General features: G+C 54.4%; 2 protein-coding genes across 5 annotated transcripts in view; one reads left to right on the forward strand and one right to left on the reverse strand.

Moving 5' to 3' along the window:
* Positions 1-4,946, forward strand: part of ACTN4 (actinin alpha 4) — an 82,221-nt gene extending 77,275 nt beyond the window's left edge. For 2 of the 4 annotated variants that reach the window (XM_066349790.1, XM_066349789.1), the window contains exons 17-21: positions 109-288; positions 1,049-1,195; positions 2,343-2,423; positions 3,395-3,553; positions 3,680-4,946. In XM_066349790.1, coding sequence (XP_066205887.1) covers positions 109-288; positions 1,049-1,195; positions 2,343-2,423; positions 3,395-3,553; positions 3,680-3,838 — 726 coding nt within the window. In that variant the 3' untranslated portion in view covers positions 3,839-4,946. Of the gene's footprint in view, positions 1-108; positions 289-1,048; positions 1,196-2,342; positions 2,424-3,394 lie in introns of all 4 variants that reach the window. The other 2 variants (XM_066349787.1, XM_066349788.1) reach the window with 1 other exon arrangement.
* On the reverse strand, positions 4,481-17,144 carry CAPN12 (calpain 12). The gene is made up of 21 exons (XM_066349791.1): positions 16,908-17,144; positions 16,354-16,423; positions 16,059-16,177; positions 15,734-15,867; positions 14,849-15,017; positions 13,775-13,849; positions 13,617-13,702; positions 13,475-13,549; positions 12,734-12,897; positions 12,426-12,652; positions 12,018-12,029; positions 11,624-11,832; positions 11,407-11,449; positions 11,261-11,320; positions 10,728-10,785; positions 10,286-10,356; positions 10,121-10,183; positions 8,713-8,791; positions 5,713-5,829; positions 5,559-5,617; positions 4,481-5,466 (listed from the first exon to the last, which is right to left on the reverse strand). Exons 1-21 carry the CDS (start codon positions 17,142-17,144, stop codon positions 5,440-5,442), a joined length of 2,154 nt encoding a protein of 717 aa, XP_066205888.1. The 3' UTR covers positions 4,481-5,439.
* Positions 17,145-23,339: the final 6,195 nt, after the last annotated feature.

Raw genomic sequence — 23,339 nt, forward strand, 5'->3', positions numbered from 1 at the left:
AGGGAGGCACCCTGACAGGGAAGCCACCAGCAACGGAGATCTGCGGGTGGCAGATTGTGGCCACGGGTCTGACAGCCCCACCCCCGGTGGCACCCGCCTTGTGTACAGGAAATCGGGCGCATCTCCATTGAGATGAACGGGACCCTGGAGGACCAGCTGAACCACCTGAAGCAGTATGAGCGCAGCATTGTGGACTACAAGCCGAACCTGGACCTGCTTGAGCAACAGCACCAGCTCATCCAGGAGGCCCTCATCTTCGACAACAAGCACACCAACTACACCATGGAGGTACGCTGTACCCGTCAGGCCCCGCAGGCCCCGCTCTCCCTGCCCCCAGCGAGGAGGGGCCCTGTGTGCAGCCCTGTAGGAAAGGTGTCTGCTGCTCCTCTCTCTCCTTTTGTTCTGACTAAAAAGACTAGGTCAAAATTTTACATATTTTTAAAAACCGGCATTTCCCTAACACTGTGCTCCTTCCTGTCACATGACAACACATCTCAGGACAAGCTCCTGAGCGAGCTGGCCAGGCAGCACCCGCCCCATGGCGGCCTCAGCAGCGGGGCCTCGCTGAAGGACACAAGCCCAGGCAGTGTGGGCTGGAGCCCGTGCGCACCGCTCTCGGGGCGGGCTGCGCCGTCAGCCTCCTTATCTTCCTGCTGTAGCTGGGAGTCATCCATGGGGACAGTGTTTACACCATGGACACTGCAGAGGCCACAGAGAAAGGGAACTTTTTCTCCCTGGAGAGCTAAACATGACCATCATACCTCTGCAGTTTCCATGTGGACCTGCACAGGTACTGAGCTCTGGCCCTCCGCTACCTCTGTCACCAAGTATAAACTGAGGTGACATGAACCCTGCTGGTGGGCAGAGGCAGCAGGTGGGTGTCGTGAGGGGCACAAGACATGGGCCTGGATTGGCATTTAGGAGACTGGTAGGGTGAGCCTCATTCCAGGCCACATACCCCAGTCCCGAGCCTCACTCAGCTGCAGCAGCGGTGGTCTCAGCACTCCCGCAGGCCCGGCCTGTGGTCATGCCCTCCTTCCTCCCCCAGCACATCCGCGTAGGCTGGGAGCAGCTGCTCACCACCATCGCCCGCACCATCAACGAGATTGAGAACCAGATCCTCACCCGAGATGCCAAGGGCATCAGCCAGGAGCAGATGCAGGAGTTCCGGGCCTCCTTCAACCACTTCGACAAGGTAAGCAGCTCCCTCTCCCCTTGGCACCTTCCCTTCTGTCACCATTGTCACCATTCCATCTTGCCTCCTCCATCTTTGCATCTGTTGGCTCATTCACATCACAGTTACTACATGTCAGCCAGAAGGGGATGCAGATGTGCATCACCTGAACCCACAGCATGAGCAGTTTCTCTTGGGAGGAGAAAGGGGGTCCTGAGCTCTGCTTCAGACTGTACCCTTACCAGCCTGCCCGTGAGTTGCTGGGATGAACTAAGTCCCAGCATACCCAGGAGTTGATACCTGGCCTGTGAATCTGGTCCACGCATACACAGTGTTCTTTGTGTGTGTGTGTGACAGACAGAGAGAGGGCAGACAGGAAGGGAGAGATGAAAAGCATTAATTCTCCATTGTGGCTCCTTAGTTGTTCATTGATTGCTTTCTCATATGTGCCTTCATTGGGAGCTACAGCAGAGCAAGTGACCCTTGCTCAAGCCAGAGACCTTGGGGTCATGTCTATGATCCCACACTCAAACCAGCGACCCCACGCTCAAGCTGGTGAGCCTGCACTCAAGCCAGTAACCTCAGGATTTTGAACCTGGGTCTTCCGCGTCCCAGTCCGATGCTCTATCCACTGCACCACCGCCTGGTCAGGCTATTATCTTCAAATTCAGATTTGGTCTGGCTTAAGTGTCAGAGTTTGCCCCAGTCGCCTCCACTGCTAGGCCTGATGTGCCATCTGCCTGCCGTCTGCCTCTGGGTAGGAGTGTGCAGCCTTAGCCCTGCACTGTCAGCAGGGACCCTGACATATCAGTCACGGTTAGGTGCCATTCCTTTTTTCCACCCTAGACCCTGCGGGTGAGGCATGCTCCCCACTCCCTCTGAGTCCTGGGGCTCAATCCTCAGTTTTGCACCACCCAGCACCCACCTCTGCCCTGGCCCAGAGGAGAGGAGATGAGGCCTCTGGCTGCCCTCCAGGCCACCCCACCCCTCACCTGCCCCAGCTGTCCTTGGCCATCATCTTGTCCACATCACCTCTAATTCTGTGTTTCCCTCCTCCATGTGCTCCCCTGCCATTGCCCTCTGCATGTAACCCTGGCCCTCCCCCCACCTCTGTGCCGGCCTGGTTACCACACTGCCCCTTGCACACCTGCCTTCGGATGCCCGGCAGGACCACGGCGGGGCGCTGGGGCCAGAGGAATTCAAGGCCTGCCTCATCAGCCTGGGCTACGACGTGGAGAATGACCGGCAGGTACGCGCCCCTGGGCCCCAGCAGACCATGGCATTAACTGCTCTTCTCTCTCTCTTCTCCTTTCTGTCTCCCTGCCCCCGCCATGCCACCGCTCGCTGTGTGTGTGCCATCTCATCGGTTCTTGCCTTTTTCCTACCCATCTCTCTGGACCCCTTCCCCTTACCTGGTCTCTTGGGGCCATCTGTCTCCCCCGCTCCTGCCACTGTCCTGTTTCCCCGCTGTGCACATGGGGCGGCCCCTCTTGCCTACTCTGGGCCTGGCCTCCTCTGCTGTCCCTGCGTCCTCGAGCAGAAACAGACAGGCAGCATGGACTCGGATGACTTCAGGGCTCTGCTTATCTCCACAGGATACAGCCTGGTATGCAGCCTCTGCCTCCCTCGCTGCTGTGCCACTCCCCTCCTCCTCCTCCTCCTCCTCCTTCCCCCCTTCCCCCTCCCTCCCCCTCCTGTCTCTTCTCCCCCTTCCCCCTCCCTCCCCCTTCCTCCTCCTTTCTCTGCCACTCCCCATCCAGTTTCCTGGTCCTCAGGGACACCCCTCCGCCAGATCCGTGCAGCCTCACTCCTGCTGCACCTACTGGGCTGGGGTTTCTCCGGTCACTCCCTGAGCCTCCCACCCCCTTCTTGGAAGTCTGCAGAGAGAGGACGTTAGGCCTCCGACTCCTGTCTTTTTCTTTCTCTCTCTTTCTTCCCCACCCTCCAGAGCTAACTTGTGAGCCTAGGGCCGAGGAGCAGCAGACCTGTTTGATCTACACCCACTTCCCAAAAATGTGGGAGGGGAGGAGTAGAGGGTGCCTGTCCCAGGTCTGGGGCACAGAGGGCAGTTACCCAGGGAGTTAAGGCCCTTGGAGGCAGGCTGACAATTCGCCATGTGTGCCAGGGTCGGACTCCCCCCTAGCTCAGTTCTGCCACCCGGGCCTGCCATCCTTCCCTGCTCAAATGCTGCCTGTCCCCTACCCCACTCCTGCCTCACAGGGTGATGCTGAGTTCAACCGCATCATGAGTGTGGTTGACCCCAACCACAGTGGTCTCGTGACCTTCCAAGCCTTCATCGACTTCATGTCCAGGGAGACCACCGACACAGACACAGCTGACCAGGTCATCGCCTCCTTCAAGGTCCTGGCTGGGGACAAGGTAAGCCAGACGCCTCCGAGCACCTGGGGCCGGCAGGGAGGGGCTCTGCGGCCAGGAATGGGCATGAAGGGCTGGAGGACCAGTGTGGGGTGCATATGGCCCAAAGTCCCACCCTGCTGTCCCCAGAACTTCATCACAGCTGAGGAGCTTCGGCGAGAGCTGCCCCCCGACCAGGCGGAGTACTGCATCGCCCGCATGGCACCATACCAGGGCCCCGATGCGGTGCCTGGTGCTCTTGACTACAAGTCCTTCTCTACGGCCCTGTACGGCGAGAGCGACCTGTGAGGGCCAGGGCCCCCACGGAGAGCCCTAACCAAACACCCCCTCCTCAGCCTCCAGGAGGGGCTGGGGGCGCCCCTCTCCCTGCTGTGGGGCCTCCCTGGTCCTGGTCCTCTGACTCTGTATCTATGCAAAGCACTCTGTCAGTCCTTTGGGGGGGCAGGGAGGGGCTGGGGCAGGCTCTCTCCTCTCTCTTTGTCAGTTGGCCAGGAAGTTCTCTCCCCCTCCCCCTGGATAGGGGTACAGGAGACTTTTGGGGGTCAGCATTTCTGGTCTGACCCCCAAATATGATGTATTTTTTTTTAACTATGTGGAGGAGACAGTGGATCCCCACAGCAAAACAGGTCCCCTCCGAGCCCTAGGAATGCCCACCATACCCTGCCCTTCCTTTCCTCCCAAGGCCCCTTCAAGGCCTTCTACATCCAGGCCAAAGCCCTGTGTGCCTTGTCCAGGAACTGCTCTCCCCTGTGATGGGCCCAGCAGAGGGCGCCACAGCCACCCGATAGAGGACCCGCCCACTCCCTGCCCCGCCTGCTCCCTCCACCCTTCTCCCCTCCTTTGTGATTGCCAGGAGTTGGTGGGTGCGGGTCAGTGCCCGGTTCCTGCAGCAGAGGTGTGGGGCTGGGCAGACCACCCTTTTGCCCCCGCCCCCACCAGCTTCCCACCTTGCTTTGTCTGGACCTGCGTCTCTCAGATTTTCTAAGGACCAAACCAAAAAAAAAAATGAAACAAAAAAATACAAAAAAAGCTATAAAAATTTAAAACTTTCAGAGAATTACTATTTACTTTATTAACTTACGGATTTATTATATAAATATATATTCACCTAGCAACATATCTTTGCCGCCTCTTGCTCTCATAATGAAGACATAGCTGATTTGCTCTCCTCCCCTAGCTCCTTAGGATTTTTCTCTGTTGTCTGTCCTCGGGCAGGGGTCTCTGGGGACCTTCCTGAGGTGGAGGGTAGGCTGCTGGCCTGGCTGCCTGTTCGTTGATGGTTTTGTTCCTTTCCCCCATTCCCCTTTCTTTTGTTTTATTCTGATTATTTTTTTCTCGGTTTCTGGATAAACCACCCTTCTGGGGACAGGATAATAAAAACATGTAATATTTTTAAGGAGTCTACAGTGTCCTCTTTTTCTCCCGTCTGCTCTCTGCTTTTTAGCAGAGCAGTGATACAGCACCTCTTGCAGAGCGAGGCAGGGCCTGAGTTGCAGTGAGTGTGTAAAATAAGAGTGCTGTGGGGAGACCAGTCGGGGCCAGGCACTGTTCTAAGTGCGCAGCATTGACTACTGTAGCCTGCCCAGGAAATGTGCTGGTATCGTCCCTGTGTACAGGTGAGGAGAGCAAAGCACAGAAGTGCAGTGACTTGCCCAGTGTCACCTAGCTGGTAAGTGGTGGAGCCAGAAATCAACTCTAGGCAGGCTGGCTCCCAAGGCCATGACATTAAACCACTGCCTAATGTCAGAACATCAGCCACCAGGCCAGGCAGGGGGGTGGGGACAGGGTAGGCTGGTTTTGTTCAGAGCCCCCTTGCTGTGGAATAAACCCTGGTCCAGGCTCAGAGCAGCTCTCCCGCCTTCAGCTGCAGGTGGTCCCATGCCAAGATCCTAGGAGAAGGTGGCCACCTCCATCCACTGGGCAAGAGAAAGTGGGCGTGAGGCAGGGGTCTCCCAGGACTCCTGCCTCTGCCGCCCTGTGCCACCCTCTCCCTCCAGCCCGGGCTCACCTGTTTGCGGGTCAGGCAGATGACGCCCTCACCACCATCCAGGTACTGGCTGCAGTGGCCTGTGCAAAGGGGCAGGTGAGTGCCGACCACCCCAGGCCCCTTGCCAAGGGAGACATCCTCTCTGTGCCCCACCCGTGCCAGGGGTGGCACTCACGGAAGATACAGGTAAGCTGGGCAACACAGGACACAAAGCGCTCGAAGTCCACACGCAGACGGCTGTCCCGGTAACGGCTGGTAAGGGCCTGGGTCAGCTGGTTGTTGAGGTGGAAGCCTAGGGGGAGGCCTCCTCTGAGCCTGGGCTGCCATGAGCCCCAGCCCGGCTCCCCAGGGAGACACCCAGACACCACAGGGCCTGTTCCCACCTCTCATCCCAGCTGAGCTCCCTTCACTCCCCTGGGCCTCAGTTTCCTCATCTGTCCAAAGGGATTATGACAGTCCTGACCCCGTAAGGTTGTGTGAAGATGTTCTATGTAGAGAGCTTAAGACAGCATCTGGCACACACTGTCAATGTGCAGGATTTCTGCTAGTGGACCCTGGGAATTATTTCTGTGTAGCAAAGCGTTCTTGTCAGCCCCGTATGGAGTTGTTTCTTTATATTCTACATCATGGGTGATTTCTAAAGTTTAGAAAACATCTCTGATGAGGAATCTAAACAAGCTTCTAAAAGCCAGAGACACTGGTTCTCCCAGGTCACAGATAACCTCTGGGACCCAAGGTTGCAGGGTCTCCGTCCTCCTCCATGTCCCACAGGTAACTTCATAGGCCTTTGCTGCCTCCTGAAGCCCGTCTTTCCCTACTCTCTGCAATCATTTAACAAATATTCAAGTGCCATCACATTTTGTGCCTTGTTCTGGGTGCTTGGGGATGGGGGCTGCTTCCATCCTGGCGGTGTGACCTCTGACCACCTGCCCTTGGAGTGGGGGAGGGCTGCTGTACTCAGGTCATAGGAAGACCCGGGCAGAGGATGTGGAAGGGGCCAAAGATGAGCCAAGAACCCCTCAACTTCCCCCTCTGGAATGGCAAGTTTCCTCAGACCACTTTTGTGGGCTCTGTGTCCTGGGGTGCCTGGTGTGGAGTCCTGTCCAGAGTCCCCTGATACTTACTGGGCACTAGTGACCATGACCTCCTAGTTACCTCTCCCCGGGGCCCCAGGGCCCCAAGCACCGGATGGCCCTCACAGACTAAATCTCACCCCTGCTGTCCTCCCTCTCCTCCACTTGGACTTTGGCCTTCCTGCCTCCTTTGCACATGCTATTCGCTCTGCTCAGAATACCTCTGCTCTTGGCTTGGGGCATTCCTATTCATCCCACACTTCTTCAGGAAGCAGTCGCAGATCCCCCCCCCCCCAGAACACAGCATTGGGCACCTCTTCTGGGCTCCCACAGCTCCCTGGGCCCCCCATCCCCACCCTGATTACTCTGAGCTCTCGCTGTCTTTGGTAGCTCTGACCAGCCCTGGACTGGAAGCCGTGGTGGAGGACGGGTCAGGAAAGGGTTTCTGGCACCACTGAATACCCAACATCATCCGGCCCAGGGCTGTGAGCAGTTCAGGCATTCAGGGAATGTTTGCAGAGCAAAGAATGTGACTGAATTGGCAGGTTGTTTCTCCTGCCAATCTCCCCACCTTGAGACTGCCCACCTGTTCCTGGGTCTCTCAGAGCTTGCTTCCTACTGGTCCTCTCCCTGGCACTCCTTCATCTATACAACAGCTGTCACTCCAGCCCCATGCACCCTGACCTGGACTTGCCTCTCCCTCTTCCCTCTTATACATACTTTAAAAAGAGCCAAAGTCGCCACAACCCCCCATCAGTCCTTCCTCTGACCACCTACCTCTAACCACTTGGCTCCAGCCCTACTTGCTCCCTGTCCTTATCTACATCACTGGGACCCTCCTTCACTTGGCTCCCTCCACACCAGCCTCCTCAGGTTGCAGGTTCCAATCTCGGGGTGTTTCCTCTGCCCCAGTTTCCCCAAGGCTCATTGCTCTGGTCTCTGCTCAAACCTAAGCAAGGCCTTCCCTGATCATCCTGTCTCAACCCTCCCATTGCGTGCCCTAGCGCCCTGGCCTGCCTTTTTTTCTTTTCTTTTTTCTTTTTTTTAAACAGAGAGAGAGGGACAGTAACAGATAAGAAGGAAGAGAGTTAAGAAGCATCACTTCTTCATTTCAGGTCCTTAGTTGTTCATTGATTGCGTTTTCTTATGTGCCTTGACCGGGGAGCTACAGCAGAGCGAGTGACCCCTTGCTCAAGCCAGCGACCTTGGGCTCAAGCCAGCAACCTTGTCAAGCTGGTGAGCCCGTGCTCAAGCCAGATGAGCCTGTACTCAAGCGCGACTTTGGGGTTTCGAATCTGGGTCCTCTACGTCCCCATCTGACGCTCTATTCACTGCACCACTGCCTGGTCAGGCCTGGCCTGCTTTCTTTACACTAGCACTTATCACCATCTGACCTAGGTGTTTTATTTGTTGTTTGTACCTCCAGAATGTCAGCCCAAGAACACTTGATCCATTTTCTTCTGCCTAGAACACCCAGGTGTTCAGATTCCCTTTCTCACTGTCCCACGTTTCCCCATCTTCTCTCTGTGACCCCATCCCTCCCACTCTGTCTTGGGCTCCTTTCTTTGCTGCACATCCTTGGATCATTGACCTCCCCAAGTCTCACCCTCCACTTTGCCACGGGCTAGGTGGGATCTGGGAGTTCCTGTCCGATTAACCCCCCAGCCCGTGCCCCTCCACACACTGGGGGAAGTCATATTCATGCAGCCATACTGTGTCAGAGCCACCTCACAGAGGGAAACGGAGGCTCAAGGAGGTGGACTCACTGTCCAGGGTCCCCAAGGAGTAAGTCAGTAATTAGGATTCCAACGCAAGCTCAGGGGAACCCAGGACATTCTGCCATGGTGCCCTGGGGACCACGGCCTCTCTGACACCAGCTCCTGCACCCTCCCAGGCTCATGTCCCTCTCATACCCTCCTTTCCTCACAGAAGACTCTACCCCTTGGCCTCTCACGGTCACACAGTCCCTGCCAAGAGCTGGCAACAAGCTAAGATGTCAGCTTTATGGATGTCTGCAGCTGAGTGGGCTGCTGGGACTAAAAGTACAGGGCAGGAGAGGGAGCTGATGTCTGCACAACCCACCCCAGGACCTACGTCCATACCTGCAGCATTTAGCGCCAGCCTCAGCTCGTGGGAGTTCATGGTTGCAGAGGCATCCTGGTCGAACTTGTTAAATATGGCCTGGGTGGGGAGAAACAGGTCATCCCTGAGCTCCCTGAGGAGGGCTGAAGGGGCCTCAGAGGCCAGACAGCCTGGGCTCCCACCCCAGCTCCCTTTCTTCCTGGTTTCGTGCCCTGGGGAAGCAGCTTCGCCACTTTGGGCCTCTGTTTCCCAGTCTGTAAAATGGGATCAATAGTAACAGCAGTAACAGGGTACTATCCACAAGAACCCTGGCCAGATTGCTCAGCTGGTTAGAGCACTGTCCCTATATGCCGAGGTTGCAGGTTCAGTCCCTAGTCAGGGCACATATAAGGATCAACCAATGAATGCATAAGTAAATGGACCAACAAATCAATGTCTCTCTCAAATCAGTTTTTTAAAAAGCTTTAAAAAAAACGTTTACCCACAATGAGCCTAGTGAGGGCTCAATAAATGGGAGCTTATCACCATTATTAGTATAGACAGGCTTTAAACTATTTTCTTCCCCAAAACATGGGTTTCTGGGAAGGAGGGGGGAGGAAATCACCACCTCCCATTGCTAGACAGCAAAATCGCCTCCAAGGGGAAGGTACTAGCCTGAGATCACCGCGCCAGAGTGGGCTGCGCTGGGAGCTGAAATGCTCAACCCAGGAAGAGCCTGTGCTTTTTTTTTTTTTTTTCCCTTTAAGATTTTATTGATTTTAGTAAGCCAGGGGGTGGGGGGATGGGAAATACCAGCTCACAATTGCTTCTCCTATGTGCCTTGACAACCAGCAACCTCAGCATTCCAGGTCAACGCCTTATCCACTGCACCACCACTGGTCAGGCAGTGTGCTCTCTTTTTTTTTTTTTGTAACAGAGTCAGAGAGAGGGATAGACAGGAATGGAGAGATGAGAAGCACCAATCATTAGTTTTTTCGTTGCACATTGCGACCCCTTAGCTGTTCATCAATTGCTTTCTCATATGTGTCTTGACCGCGGGCCTTCAGCAGGCTGAGTAACCCCTTGCTCGAGCCAGTGACCTTGGGTCCAAGCTGGTGAGCTTTTGCTCAAACCAGATGAGCCCGCGCTCAAGCTGGCAACCTCCGGGTCTCGAACCTGGGTCTTCAGCATCCCAGTCCGACGCTCTATCCACTGCGCCACCGCCTGGTCAGGCAGTGTGTTCTTTCTTGATGCCTGAGCTGGTCAGTGCCCCTAGAGGGACCACAGAGGGTGATGGGCCAGGGATGTCCCAGCCAGATCCCTCCAAGTTGGTGTGTGTGGTCTAGCCCCCTTCTCTCCTGAGGCTCTGCCAGCCCTCAGAGCAGCTATGTCCCTATTAGTAAAGTGCCTCTCCAGGAGGAGGTGGCTCCACCCAAGCCCCCACCTTACCTGCCACTCCCGGAGGTGGCCCCAGAGCTGCTGGAAGTGGCGCAGGGCCAGGCTTTGCCCATGCTGGAAATGGGAGATCGGTTAAAGTCAACGTCCCTAGAAGGGGAGCCAGGGGCTCCAGCATCCCCATCCCCCCCCTACCCAGGCACGGCCTCCATCATATACCCCAAAACACTGCAGCAGCTGCTCACAGGTCCTGATCCCAATCTCTCCACAGGTCCAGGTGTGGGCCCGGGCTACAGAAAACAAAAACTCCAAACTTCCTGTGGGCCAGTCATCATTGGGAGTGCTAGGGATTACTGCATCACATTTTATACAAACCGAGGCAACAGAGAGCCAAAGAACTGCTGGTAACTAATGAAGCTGGGATTTAAACCCAGGCAAGGCGGCTCTGACTGCCAATAGCAGCCACACTCCCTGCCTCTCCCTCAGAGGAAGGGGGCTTATGAGTGGCTGTGGCTTTGGCCACCAGTCCTGCCATGGAACCCACGTGTAAGGAAACACCATCAAGCTGAGCCCAGGGTTCCTGTGGCCTGACTCCCAGCAGCATCATGGATTCACACACACACAGTGGTCCCCACTAGGTCCACTCTGGTCCCCAACTCACCAGGCTCCAGGGCAATGCTTAATAAGGTCTGGAGCTGAGGGGCACTGAGTTCTTCCGCCTGGTCAGGGAGAGAGCTGGTTATGAGGCCATTCAACAAGGGGCTCTGGGCCCAGCTCAAACAGCATGCTGGGCAGTACTGGGGAGGGACACAGCACACTGGGTCAGGCCTGCCCTCTCCAGAGATCATGGTCCAGGCAGGGTGGTCAGGGCTGTAATGGGGGAAGCCCTAGGCTGTGGGAGCCCATAGCAGGCATGTGGCTGACCAGCTTGGGGAGGGCCAATCCAGCTTTCAGTGGAGGGTACATTAGAAAGATGAGGACTTAGATAGAGCAAGGGGGATGAAGGAAAAGCACTCCCAAGGAAGAGGCACAGACTGAGCAAAGGTCCTGAGGCAGGGAAAAGCTGTGAGCATTTTGAGAGAAGGTCAGGAAATTTAAGCACGGGGTGTGTGTGTGGGGGAATTAAACATTCATGTTAAGGAAGGGATTCGAGGGGAGGGGCAAGACCCCCTTAGCCCTGTACCCTGTCCTCACCTCTCCTGCCAGCTCCTGAAACAGCTGCTCCAACCCCAACTCCAGGGAAATGTTGGGGGCCTGCGGGGTGGGGTGGGGGGTTTAGTTGTGGCCAAGAGGGTCCCCACTTCCACCCCGTCATGGCTCCTCCCGGAGCAGCCCCTCACCACCAGAGCGTGCACATCAGCGCTGATTACGTCGTCGATCTCCCTGCAAATTACAGACCGGAAATGGGGGAGGGTCTGCTCACCCCACTCACCGTCTGGGGCTGGGCGCGGGTGGGGTCTAGGCAGGATCCTGGGGCCCTGGGCTGATCCACGGGGGCTGCGAATTCCGGAGGCGGGTCTGGGGGTCCCGAGGGAGGGTCTGGGGACCCAGGCTTACACAGCGGTGTGGCGGCGCTCGGAGAAGATGCGCAGCGTAAAGTCGGCTTCGTCGCCGGCACGGGCGGCGCTGGGCACCACCAGGTAGTGGCCGGGGCGCAGGCGGCAGCGGCGGCTCACGTCGCGGCGGGCGCTGAAAGGCGAGCGGTCGGCGCGCAGCAAGCCCGACAGGAGCTCGCGACTACGCGTGGAGTCCCAGAGGCCCAGCAGCTGGCGGGGTGGGGACAGCATGATCATGACCGCCCACGTTCGCCCCACCCGGCCGTCCACCCACCGCGCCGCTCCGGATCCTCCGCCCATCACGCCAAGCGCGCCCCAGGCCGTCTCTGCCCCAGAGCAGGTTGTCCTCGGCCCCGGACGTGGTTCAGGGGTAGAGTCTGGGATGGGAAACCCACCTCCACTGGGATCTGTTAGAAGGAAGAGCAAGGGGGAGTGCTTCAGAGTTCCGTCTTCCCACTCCACCCTCATCAAGCCTGGCCCCCAGTCCCTGTCCACACCCCTCCGGGATCCCTCCCTCTCATCTGTGCCTCATCTGCTCCTTGCCCTCTCCCTGATCCTACCCCCACCCCTTTCTCCTTCCTGACCCTTACAACCTCCAGCCTCTCCCTGTGCCCTCCCTAGCCCCTCGGTCTCTCCTTGACATCCCTCTGACTGCCTCAGCATGCACTAGAGCCCCGTCTCTGCCCCCCTTCCTGCCCTCAGCCTCCCCAGGCCCTCCTGGCCTTCTCGGCCCCCCCCCCTTGCCCCCTGACCCTCCATGCCTCCCTGCACCCTGCTGCCTCTCCTCACCCCGGGGCTCCCACCTGGAACACATGGAAGCCCACAGTGAGGTAAGTGAGGCCCTGGGCCCTCAGGTGCCGCCGGTTGCGCTGAATGAGTGACAGGAGGACAGTGCACTTGGGGACACGGCCCCCTCGAGCAGGGCCCCGTGCCCCTGCTGCTCCCCAGCCTCCGCAGGGCCCGTCCTCATCTTCCTCCTCATCAGGCTCCAGCAGCGTCAGCCGGAACTGGGGGTTGGTCCAGAAGTTTTCTAGTAGAGGAGGAAGAAGTGTGGTTATCTGGCCAGCCGCAGCCCCCTTGCTTGCCTCTCGGGGTCCCCTGCAGGCCTCACCAGCAGCAGGCTGGCTCCCACCAGAGTTGAAGCCTCGCACCCAGCGGCCTTGGAAGATGTGGATGTGCCAGCCCCCTCCAGCTGGGCTGGGACCCAGCACCTCGGGGCTCAGCGAACAGATCTGGACGGTGTTGAAGTGGCGGAGGAAGTCTTGCAGCTCCATCCTGCACAGTGGCCAGCAGTCAGACCCTGCCCAGCCCCCAAATCGCAGGCTCCCCAATTTCTTCAAGTAATGCCAAGTATCCATCAGTCCACCAAATAGTACCATGTTTCCAGAATGACTACCCAAATCTCTGAGCCTTCCAGCTCCCCAGATTTCTCCAGGTCCTCAGAAATGCCCCACAAATAGCCAAGATCCACAAACTCCCCTCAAACATTGTCAAATTGTTGTTAGCCCCCAAATATCAAGAACCTGACTCTCAGTTACCAACAGATATCCTTGAGCCCCTCGACATTGCCAAATCTCAAGAAGTGCCCAAGGTGTCACCAAAACCCCCCAATTGCCCTAAATATTATCCATTCCCTTCAACCCCCTAAAGATTACTATGCCTCCAGATGCCCCTAATGTTACTATTAATTCTCCCTCAACTCCTTCAGATAGAAGCCCACTTCAAAATTACTATTCATATGGACAGTTTCTCCCCATTAGGATGCATCCCCATGAATTTCTGGTATGTGCCTTCAATCAGGACCTCTGCTCCCTTCCTGAGCCATGCTGGTTGGTGTCCCTCCCCTACTCACCAGAACTCGCCATCCTCCTTCTTCACCAGCAAGGCATCTCGCCACTCCATGGGGAGCACATCCCAGCGTGGACAGCTGTGGAGACCGGGGTGTAAGAGGTAAATGGGTGGAGCCAACCCCCCACACCCCAAATCCATCCCACCTGTCACTCCAGGCACCGGTCCATTCCACGTGGCCCCATGGGTTCCGCAGCCGCAGCAGCCGCACCTTGGTGAAGCCCAGTGACATCTGAGGAGGGTATCGTCAGTAACGGTTAACACCTGGACACCCCCTGCCATCCCGCCCGTAGGGATTGCTCACCTTGTGCGTGCCTGTGACTGAATACGCATGTCCCTTAACCAGCCCGTCTTCTGTACGGTACTCGCCCCGATCACTCTGGGCGGAGGACAGAGGGTGGTGAGACCACGTTGAGGGACAGGAGGGTGGCTGCTCCTCTCTGTTCCTCGACCTCCTGTCACCAAAGGAGTCAACCAGAGCACCCACGAGACTGATACAAGGCTCAGAGAGGGGGTGGTAGTTTGTGAGTGAAGGCGAGAGAAGAAGCAGAAAGAGGGAGACTGAGACAAGACAAAGATAGATGGGGCCTGACCTGTGGTGGCACAGTGGATAAAGCGTCGACCTGGAAATGCTGAGGTCGCCGGTTCAAAACCCTGGGCTTGCCTGGTCAAGGCACATATGGGAGTTGATGCTTCCAGCTCCTCCCCCCTGTCTCTCCTCTCTCTCTGTCTCTCTCTCTCTCCCTCTCTCTCTCCTCTCTAAAATGAATAAATAAAATAAAAATAAATTTAAAAAAAATTAAAAAAAAAAAGATAGATGGGAAGAGGAGAGAGACAGAGACCTAGAGACAAAGAAAGATACAGAACAGAGGGAGACAGAAAGAGGCAGAGAAACACGACAGATCAAACGAGTAAGTAACTGAGTAAAGGGTAAAGCAAATGAGTAAGTTAGACTGACTCAGTAAATGCATGACTATGTAATTGGATCAATATGAACATATGACCTAAGCTGAGCCCCTTAAAATCAATCCTGGACTTCTGCTGAGATTCTTAGAAAGAGGTACTTTTCTTTTTCATTCCTGGGGTGGTGGTGGTGGGGGGGAGCTCATTTGTGCCCATGAGGGGAAGGCCTACCTGAGAGTGAAGCTAACCCAGAACCAGGAATAGAAAAACATTCACAATGTCTGCTAATGATCTGGATCCAGCTGTGCCTGCAGTTTGTTCGTTATGAGAGTACATAAATGTCCCTTTGACTTGGTCATGTTTGATTTGTGAGAGAGAATAAGCCAGCAGTGAGAGAGGACAGAGGACACCTCCCCCTCCCGCTGTGACTATACACTGGTTCTGGTGGGGTTCTCCATGGAAGTCCAGCTCTCACCAGGGCAGTGGCACCCACAAGAGACTCCTTGGCCAGCGCATGGCGCAGGACTGCGAAGAGGCCTGGGATATCTTGTGTCAGGTAGAGCACCTCGCCCACACCGCCTGTGAAGTCCACGAACGCTTCATTCATGTGGCCGCCGCGCATTGCCTCATAGGAGCCATGGAGCCTGTGGGAGCAGGTCTGGCATGGGGTGTCTGAAGCATGGACGAGCATCTCCAGACCTGGGGCATCGGTCCCAGGGTATGGGGTTCCAGGGGCTATTCCTGAAGTTTGCAAACTCGAGGTGGGGGATTGTGTCACACTGGAAGCCTTTGGTCCTGAGCCACCAAGACTGTGTGATTTGGGGGTCTCGGAAGAACTGTCAGAATTGTGAGCACCCTGGGGGCTGTGTCTGAAACTTGGAATCCCTGGGAGATAGATGTCTGCTTTGGAGGTAATCCTATGGGGCTCGTCAAGGGTTTCGGATCTGCAGGATGGGGAAAGACAAAGATCTGAGGGTCCTGGGCCATACACCCAATATTTTGGGGGATGTTTTCTGTTTCTCAATGCACCAGGAGAGATTGTCTGAGATTATAGGTCTCCAAAGGGGAAAAATCTTAGATTTGGTGATTTCAGGGCCCAGTAAGAGATTTCAGGCTCCTTAAGAATTCTGGATTTTGTTGATGGGTCTCTAAGAATGTTTTGTGTGATGTGGTGGTGGAGGAAGGTGTTTACAATTTGGAGGGCTTCACGGGACGGTGTGGCATTAGGGTCTCGGGGGCCGTGATTCGGTTTGGGATCCCTAGCTGGGTGTCTAGAAGATCCCAGAAGTTGAGGGGCTCTGGGGGCCCCACATGGCTGAGACTTGGGGTTACCGCCAGAGGAAGGTGTTGGGGTCCTTACTTGGCATAGGCCTTCTCCAGAAGGGGGGCCCAGAACTCATTCCGTTGTTCTGAGCGCACAAACATCAGCTTCCCCTCGTGCACAGGCAGCCTGTCATCCACAATGACGTCCACCCAGCAGCCAAACTGCCAGAGCTGGTGGGGGAAGGGGCAGGGCTCTGGCTCAGCGTCCAACCTCCAACCCCTCCTGGGCCCCAACCTCTGACCCCTGACCCTACTGATCTGTACAGAATTCCAGCCCCAAGGGAATAATGTCAACTATGAAATCCATGTCATGGGGGTGGGGGAGGGGGGACTAAAGCATGAACAGAGGAACGGAGCTTTACCTGGAAGTGAAAGACACCTGCATAGCCGTCTCGGAAGCCCTGTCCGGGGGGCACCACCCGGCACAGGAGTCGGGGGTACAGAGTGAGGGAAGCAGCGGCCGCGAGAAACCAACAGTTACCTTGGAGGAAAAAAGGAGACTAAAGCCCAGGGAGAGGAGAGACTGAGGGGACAGCTGAGGGGTGGGGAGGGGGAGGCTAAGGGGTAAGGAGCAGGAGACCGAGGGCAGAGGTATCAGGGTCCCAGCTGCAACTGGCAGGATCTCGGGGCTCTAGATGTGTCGTCCAGTGGTCTCACCCAGCCTCCCCTGACACACGTCTGTCCGGCTCATGTCTTCACAGATGAAATGGGGCTCAGCACAAAACTCCTGGGGGTGATGGGAATTCAGGCCTCAGCCAGGAAAGGGAGGGAAGGAGCAACGTGGAGATCAGACACCTGAGTCCCCCCTGCCTTTACTGTTCCAGAGTAATGAATTCCTCCAACCCCATGAGAGGCTTGGAAAGCCCGTGGTGCAGGTAGGAGGCTTCCCTGGACCTTCCCAGACCCAGGATGGCTGAGTCTGCTCAGAGCTAGTCCTACAGTGACTCCTCAGACCCAGAACCCACCCCCCAGCCCCTCTTCCCTCAGACCCAGAACCCACCCCCCAGCTCTCCTCCCTCAGACCCAGAACCCACCCCCCAGCTCTCCTCCCTCAGACCCAGCCCCTCCTCCCTCAGACCCAGAACTCACCCCCCAACCCTTCCTCCCTCAGACCTGGAACCCATCCCCCAGCCCCTCCACCCTCAGACCCAGAACCCACCCCCAACCCTTCCTCCCTCAGACCCAGAACCCACCCCCCAGCCACACTTTACATGGGGCCTCATCCATTTCACCCCTTTGGCCTTCTCTGAGTCCGGCCCCAGCTGGTCATAGCCAAGAGCATCGGGTCCAGCAGGGAAGTAGGGGTCACGGAACAGGATCCCCTCATCTAGGCAAGCTGCTCGGATTGCCTCATAGTTCTGGCCTCTGAAAGGCTTTGGTTCTTGGGCTCCAGGTCCTTCCTTCTCGTCCACCAGCTGGATGGTGACCTTCCCGCTGCCACACGCCATCTGGACATTCTGAGCTCACGGGCTGACCCTAGGCCCTTTAATCTCCTGAGTCACGGGGGTGGGGGTCTTTAGGCAGTGAGAAGCCTTCTCTCGTTAATACTAATTGATGGTTTGGGGTGCAGCAGAGCATGGACGCCTCTTCAGTGGTTTCCTCCCCAGGGCGTGGGGCCTTCAGTTGTGGCAAGGGTGGCAGCTTAATGGGCTTGGCCCAGAGCAGGAGAGAAGGAGGGCAGAACTGAGGGAGGACTGGCTGCAGCTGTGGGAGTTCCTAGAAGGAGGTCAGTGCACAGGGTATGTTTCTGCAAGCTTGCCCCAGTCTGTCTCCATCTGTAGGGCTGAGAGGGCAGTGTGCCTGCTGCTGCTCTGACCTCTCCCTCTCTCCGTCTGACCTCTTCTCTCTCTGCCTGCCATTGTATCTCTCTTCTCCATCTCGAGCTCACTCTCTCTATCGCTCATCTCTTTCATTCTTTCTCTAGTTTCTATGTTTGTTTGTTTGTTTCTGAAGTTGGAAACGCGGAGGCAGTCAGACAGACTCCCGCATGCGCCCGACCGGGATCCACCCGGTATGCCCACCAGGGGGCGATCCTCTGCCCATCTGGGGCGTTGCTCTGCCGCAACCAGAGTCATTCTAGCGCCTGAGGCAGAGGCCACAGAGCCATCCTCAGCACCCGGGCAAACTTTGCTCCAATGGAGCCTTGGCTGCGGGAGGGGAAGAGAGAGACAGAGAGGAAGGAGAGGGGGAGGGGTGGAGATGCAGATGGGCGCTTCTCCTGTGTGTCCTGGCCGGGAATCGAACCCGGGACTCCTGCACGCCAGGCCGACACTCTACCACTGAGCCAACCGGCCAGGGCCTCTTTCTCTAGTTTTTGTTTGTTTGTCTTTGCATGTCCCTCGTCTCTATCCCTCTCTCTTTGTCCCTCTGCATCTCTCACTGTGCTGTTTATCTTGTGCATGCCTCACTATCTGTCCCTCTCCATCCTTCTCTCTATCCTATAACACCTCCCTGACAAGGCAAACCTCGGACTGTTCTCTCTATCCTATAACACCTCCCTGACAAGGCAAACCTCGGACTGTTCTCTCTATCCTATAACACCTCCCTGACAAGGCAAACCTCGGACTGTTCTCTCTATCCTATAACACCTCCCTGACAAGGCAAACCTCGGACTGTTCTCTCTATCCTATAACACCTCCCTGACAAGGCAAACCTCGGACTCGTTGCCCAGGGAGGGCTGACCACGGAAAGGCTGCTGGGGGCTGGGGCCAGGCCCATTAGCGTCCATGGCAGCCTGCACTGCTTGCACCAGCTCAGAGTCTAGTGGAACAGTGCTTCCCCAAAAGGATGCTGGGCCATTGGAGGAAACGGGCAGAATCAGTTCTGAGAGGCCAGAAATCCACCAGTTTTTGCCCCAGCAGACCTTGTACCCTCAGTGCAGCTCTCCTGCCCTGGCAGAACACCATCACCTCTGTGGCACCCAAATGCGCCTCAGCTTTCGGGCATCTTTCCCTCCAAATGGACTGAAAGATATTATCTGAGTCCCCCTGTATGGCCACCAAAAGAGGGTTATAAAACAGGCTTTCTTCCCGTAGAATTGTCAAGACCACCCTCACCTATGTGAGGCAGGCGGTAGTGGTTAGGAGCCAGAGAGCCTGGATTCAAATCCAGACTCTGTCACTTGTGTAAGTCACTTACCCTCTCAGTGCCTCAGTTCATGGGGTCACCACCTCTGAGGATCTACCTCAGAGGATTGTTGTGAGAAGCAAATGGGTTATTAATACGCGGGATACATTCAGAGCAGTGCCTAACACAGAGTTGGTGCTTAATAAACGGACATGGTGACTGTACTGAGGTCCCATCCGTGGTGACTTCCACATCTAGCCCCTGTTTCTGCCACTTTCCGGTCAGCTCTTCCATCCGCTATCTGTTCATGTTCCCACCCTGGGAGGACACAGCTCTCTGCCCTTTTATTTGTCCCAAAGTACCACTAATAGTAGGAGGAAGCTTTTAATAAAACCTGACTGACATCTTGCAGTAACCAGGAAACAGCTACTTGTGAAAAGTGCCTGTCAGGTTACCAGGCTTTTGGTCTACCACCTTCCCTCCCCCTCCTGCCCCTTCCTGGCTTCCATCTGCAGGCCCCTCCTGGCATTTGCTCCTCCTAGCTGCCCGTTGGCTGCCAAGTTGTAGGGCTCTGGTCACATCTCACAAACAAGTGTTCTGTTATCATCACTCCCCATTAGCACCCCTTACACTCAGAGTCCCAAATATGCCTTCCCCAGCCAACGTAAGAAAATGCATGATGCCATTGTACTGGATGTCTGCTGCTTTTCAAGCCCAGCATCCCCTGTGTCCTTTTCTGGAATCAACACCCCTATTATCTTTTAGAGACGCACCTTATTCTTAAGCCCAGTATCTCTGGCTGGGCTGGCCCCTCACCCCTGGCCCAGGGAAGGATGTTTGACCAAGACCAGCCAATCGGAACAGCTCAGTTCCTGGCCACACCCTCTCATTCAGTGTAGGGGAGGCCCAGAGCGGGCCTCTTTTTCCCTGGAGCTATTTAAACTGGCAGGAAGTCAGCTGGGAATGTCCAGGCTGTATGAAGACAGCGTGGAGCAAAGCAGAGCCAGGTGATGGGAACAGAGGCAAGATTTCCGGGAGCATAGAGCCCTTCAACCCAGAAATGCTTGAAATCAAACTTTTACATTAAAGGAGCCAATAAATTCTGCTCTTCTCTTTTTCCCAATTTTTATTATTTTAGTTAATTTTATTTCATTTAGTTTTACTTATTTTCTCCCTAGCGACCAAAAGAAACCTTCCCAGTTAATTGGCATAAGTTTTGCAACAATACACCAGCTTGAAGGACCCCTAAGGAGTAAGAGATCAACACAGCCTGAAATGAGGGGCCTGGTGCCAGCTCTCTCCCTTCCCAGCCCTGTGTAGTGTTCCGCTTCACAAAGTTAAGATTGCACTGAGCCATTAAAAATTTTTGTTTAAAATACTATTATGGCCCTGGCCGGTTGGCTCAGTGGTAGAGCATCGGCCTGGCGTGCAGGAGTCCCGGGTTCGATTCCCGGCCAGGACACACAGGAGAAGCGCCCATCTGCTTCTCCACCCCTCCCCCTCTCCTTCCTCTCTGTCTCTCTCTTCCTCTCCTGCAGCCAAGGCTCCATTGGAGCAAAAGTTGGCCCGGGCGCTGAGGATGGCTCCATGGCCTCACCTCAGGTGCTAGAGTGACTCTGGTCGCGACAGAGTGATGCCCCAGATGGGCGGAGGATCGCGCCCTGGTGGGCATACCGGGTGGATCCTGGTTGGGCGCATGCGGGAGTCTGTCTGACTGCCTCCCCGTTTCCAACTTCAGAAAAATACAAAAAAAAAGAAAGAAAGAAAAAATATATGCATATGTGTCCCAGGAGACATATGCAAAAATGTTCATAGCAGCACACTTTGGGATAACAAAACCTGAAAACAACTCAAATATCCATTGTCAGCCAAATGAGAAAACACAGAACCGAAGATTAGATAAACTACAGCTACAACCTGGGTGAATCTTAGAAACATAATAAATATTGAGTTTAAAAAAAAGCCTCAGAAAAATATCCATGGTATGATACTATTCTTTAAATAGTACTTATTACTGCCAAAAAATTTAACACACAAAAGTAGACAAAATGGTGCAATAAACTCTCATATCACCATTTTCTAGCTTCAACAATTGTCACCTTAAGCAAATCTAACTTTACTTATACCCCAACCCACCCCTCTTGTATCATTTTGAAGCAAATTTCTTCTTAAAATTTTTTTATTTTGGCCTGACCTGTGGTGGTACAGTGGATAAGGCATTGACTTAGGTTGCTGGTTCAAAACTCTAGGCTTTCTGCCTGACCAGGTGGCGCAGTGGATAGAGCGTCGGACTGGGATGCAGAGGACCCGGGTTCAAGACCCCGAGCTCACCAGCTTGAGCTCGGGCTCATCTGGTTTGAGCAAAAAGCCCACCAGCTTGGACCCAAGGTCGCTGGCTCGAGCAAGGGATTACTCGGTCTGCTGAAGGCCTGCGGTCAAGGCACATCTGAGAAAGCAATCAATGAACAACTAAGGTGTTGCAATGCGCAATGAAAAACTAATGATTGATGCTTCTCATCTCTCTCCATTCCTGTCTGTCTATCCCTCTCTCTGACTCACTCTCTGTCTCTATAAAAATAAATAAATAATTGCTAATTTCTATTTAATTAAAAAAAACACACAAAAAAAAAACCCCCAAAAGCTCTAGGCCTTTCCAAGTCAAGGCATATATAAGAAATAATCAATGAACAACTAAAGTGAATCTGCTACCAGTTGATGCCTCTTGCCCCCCTCCACCCTCTCTGAAATCAATCAATAAATAAAATCTTTTAAAATTTTGATTTAGAAAATTAAATTTAATGAGGTGATTTTTTTTATTCATTTTTAGAGAGGAGAGAGAGAGGTCAAGAGAGAGACAGAGAGAGAGAAGGGGGGAGGAGCTGGAAGCATCAACTCCCATATGTGCCTTGACCAGGCAAGCCCAGGGTTTCGAACCGGCAACCTCAGCATTTCCAGGTCGACGCTTTATCCACTGCACCACCACAGGTCAGGCTAATGAAGTGATTTTGATCAATAAGAGTAAATGTTTTAGGCAAACATTTCTATAGTATTTGAACTGTTGATTCTGTTGTGTGCCCATCACTCAAAGTCAAATCATTTTCCATCAAGCAAATTTCAATTCCTTTGTAATTATTTCAATATATTTATCTAAAAATATGAAAACAAAGAAAACCATAAGCTGGGCCTTGGTCGTTTGGTTCAGTGGTAGAGCACCAGCCTGGCATGTGGATGTCCTGGGTTCGATTCCCAGTCAGGCACACAGGAGGAATGACCCATCTGCTTCTCCAACCCTCCTCTTCTCCTTCTCTCTCTCCCTTTCTCTCTCTTCCCCTCCTGCAGCCATGGGTCAATTGGTTTGAGTGAGTTGGCACTAGGCACTGAGGGTGGCTCCATGGCCTTTACCTCAGGCACTAAAAGTGGCTCTGTTGTAAGTAACAGAGCAACAACCCAGATGGGCAGAATGGCCCAGTATGGGGCTTGCCAGGTAGATCCTGCTTGGGTTGCATATGGGAATCTGTCTCTCTGCCTCCCCTCTTCTCACTTAATAATAAAAAAAAAATTAAAAAACCATGATCTGAATACCAGTATCACACCAAGAAAACTATTAATATACAATCATCTCTTAAAAATAGAGCACTGACCTGGAACACTGAGGTCGCTGGTTTGAAACCTTGGGCTCACCCGGTCAGGGCACATAGGACAAGCAACCAATGAACAACTAGAGTGAAGCATCTGCTATTCATTCCCCACCCCTTCTCTCTCTGTAAAATCAATAAATAAAATCTTTTAAAAAAATAGCCCGTCAATTAGTGTCCACATTTCCAATTGTCTCATAAAAGGTATAAAATTGTTAATAAATTATGTGAATCAGAGCCCCCAAAATATGGATTCCCTGCAATTGATTGACATATCTTTTATTTACTTATTTTTTTGTATTTTTCTGAAGTTAGAAGTGGGGATGCAGCCAGACAGACTGCTGCATCGCCTGACAGGGATCCACCTGGCATGCCCACCAGGGGACGATGCTCTGCCCCTCTGGGCCATTGCTCCATTGCAACCAGAGCCATTCTAGCACCTGAGGTGGAGGCCATGGAGCCGTCCTCAGCGCCCAGACCAACTTTGCTCCAATGGAGCGTTGGCTGTAGGAGGGGAAGAGAGAGATAGAGAGAAGGAGAGGGGGAAGGGTGGAGAAGCAGATGGGCGCTTCTTCTGTGTGCCCTGACCGGGAATCAAACCAGGGGTTTCCACATGCCAGGCTGACACTCTACTGCTCAGCTAACCGGCCAGGGCGATTGACATATCTTTAAATCTCTTTTAATCTCTTTTCAATCAGTGTGCCATAAGAATTTTTATAATATGCAACACCTGACTGTTTAATTAGGGGCACAGACCTCTTTTCCCTTATATTGTCAATTAAAAATATGATAGCACCTTGACCGGAGGTGGCACAATGGATAAACAGTCAAACTGGGATGATGAGGTCCTAGACTCCAAACGCTGGGATTGCTGGTTTGAGCCTGGGAACATCAATATGATCCAATATTAGCCGTCTTGAAGCCTTAGGTGGCTGGCTTGAG

The sequence above is a fragment of the Saccopteryx leptura genome, chromosome 9 (assembly GCF_036850995.1).
Source record: "Saccopteryx leptura isolate mSacLep1 chromosome 9, mSacLep1_pri_phased_curated, whole genome shotgun sequence".
Classification (NCBI taxonomy): Eukaryota; Metazoa; Chordata; class Mammalia; order Chiroptera; family Emballonuridae; genus Saccopteryx; species Saccopteryx leptura.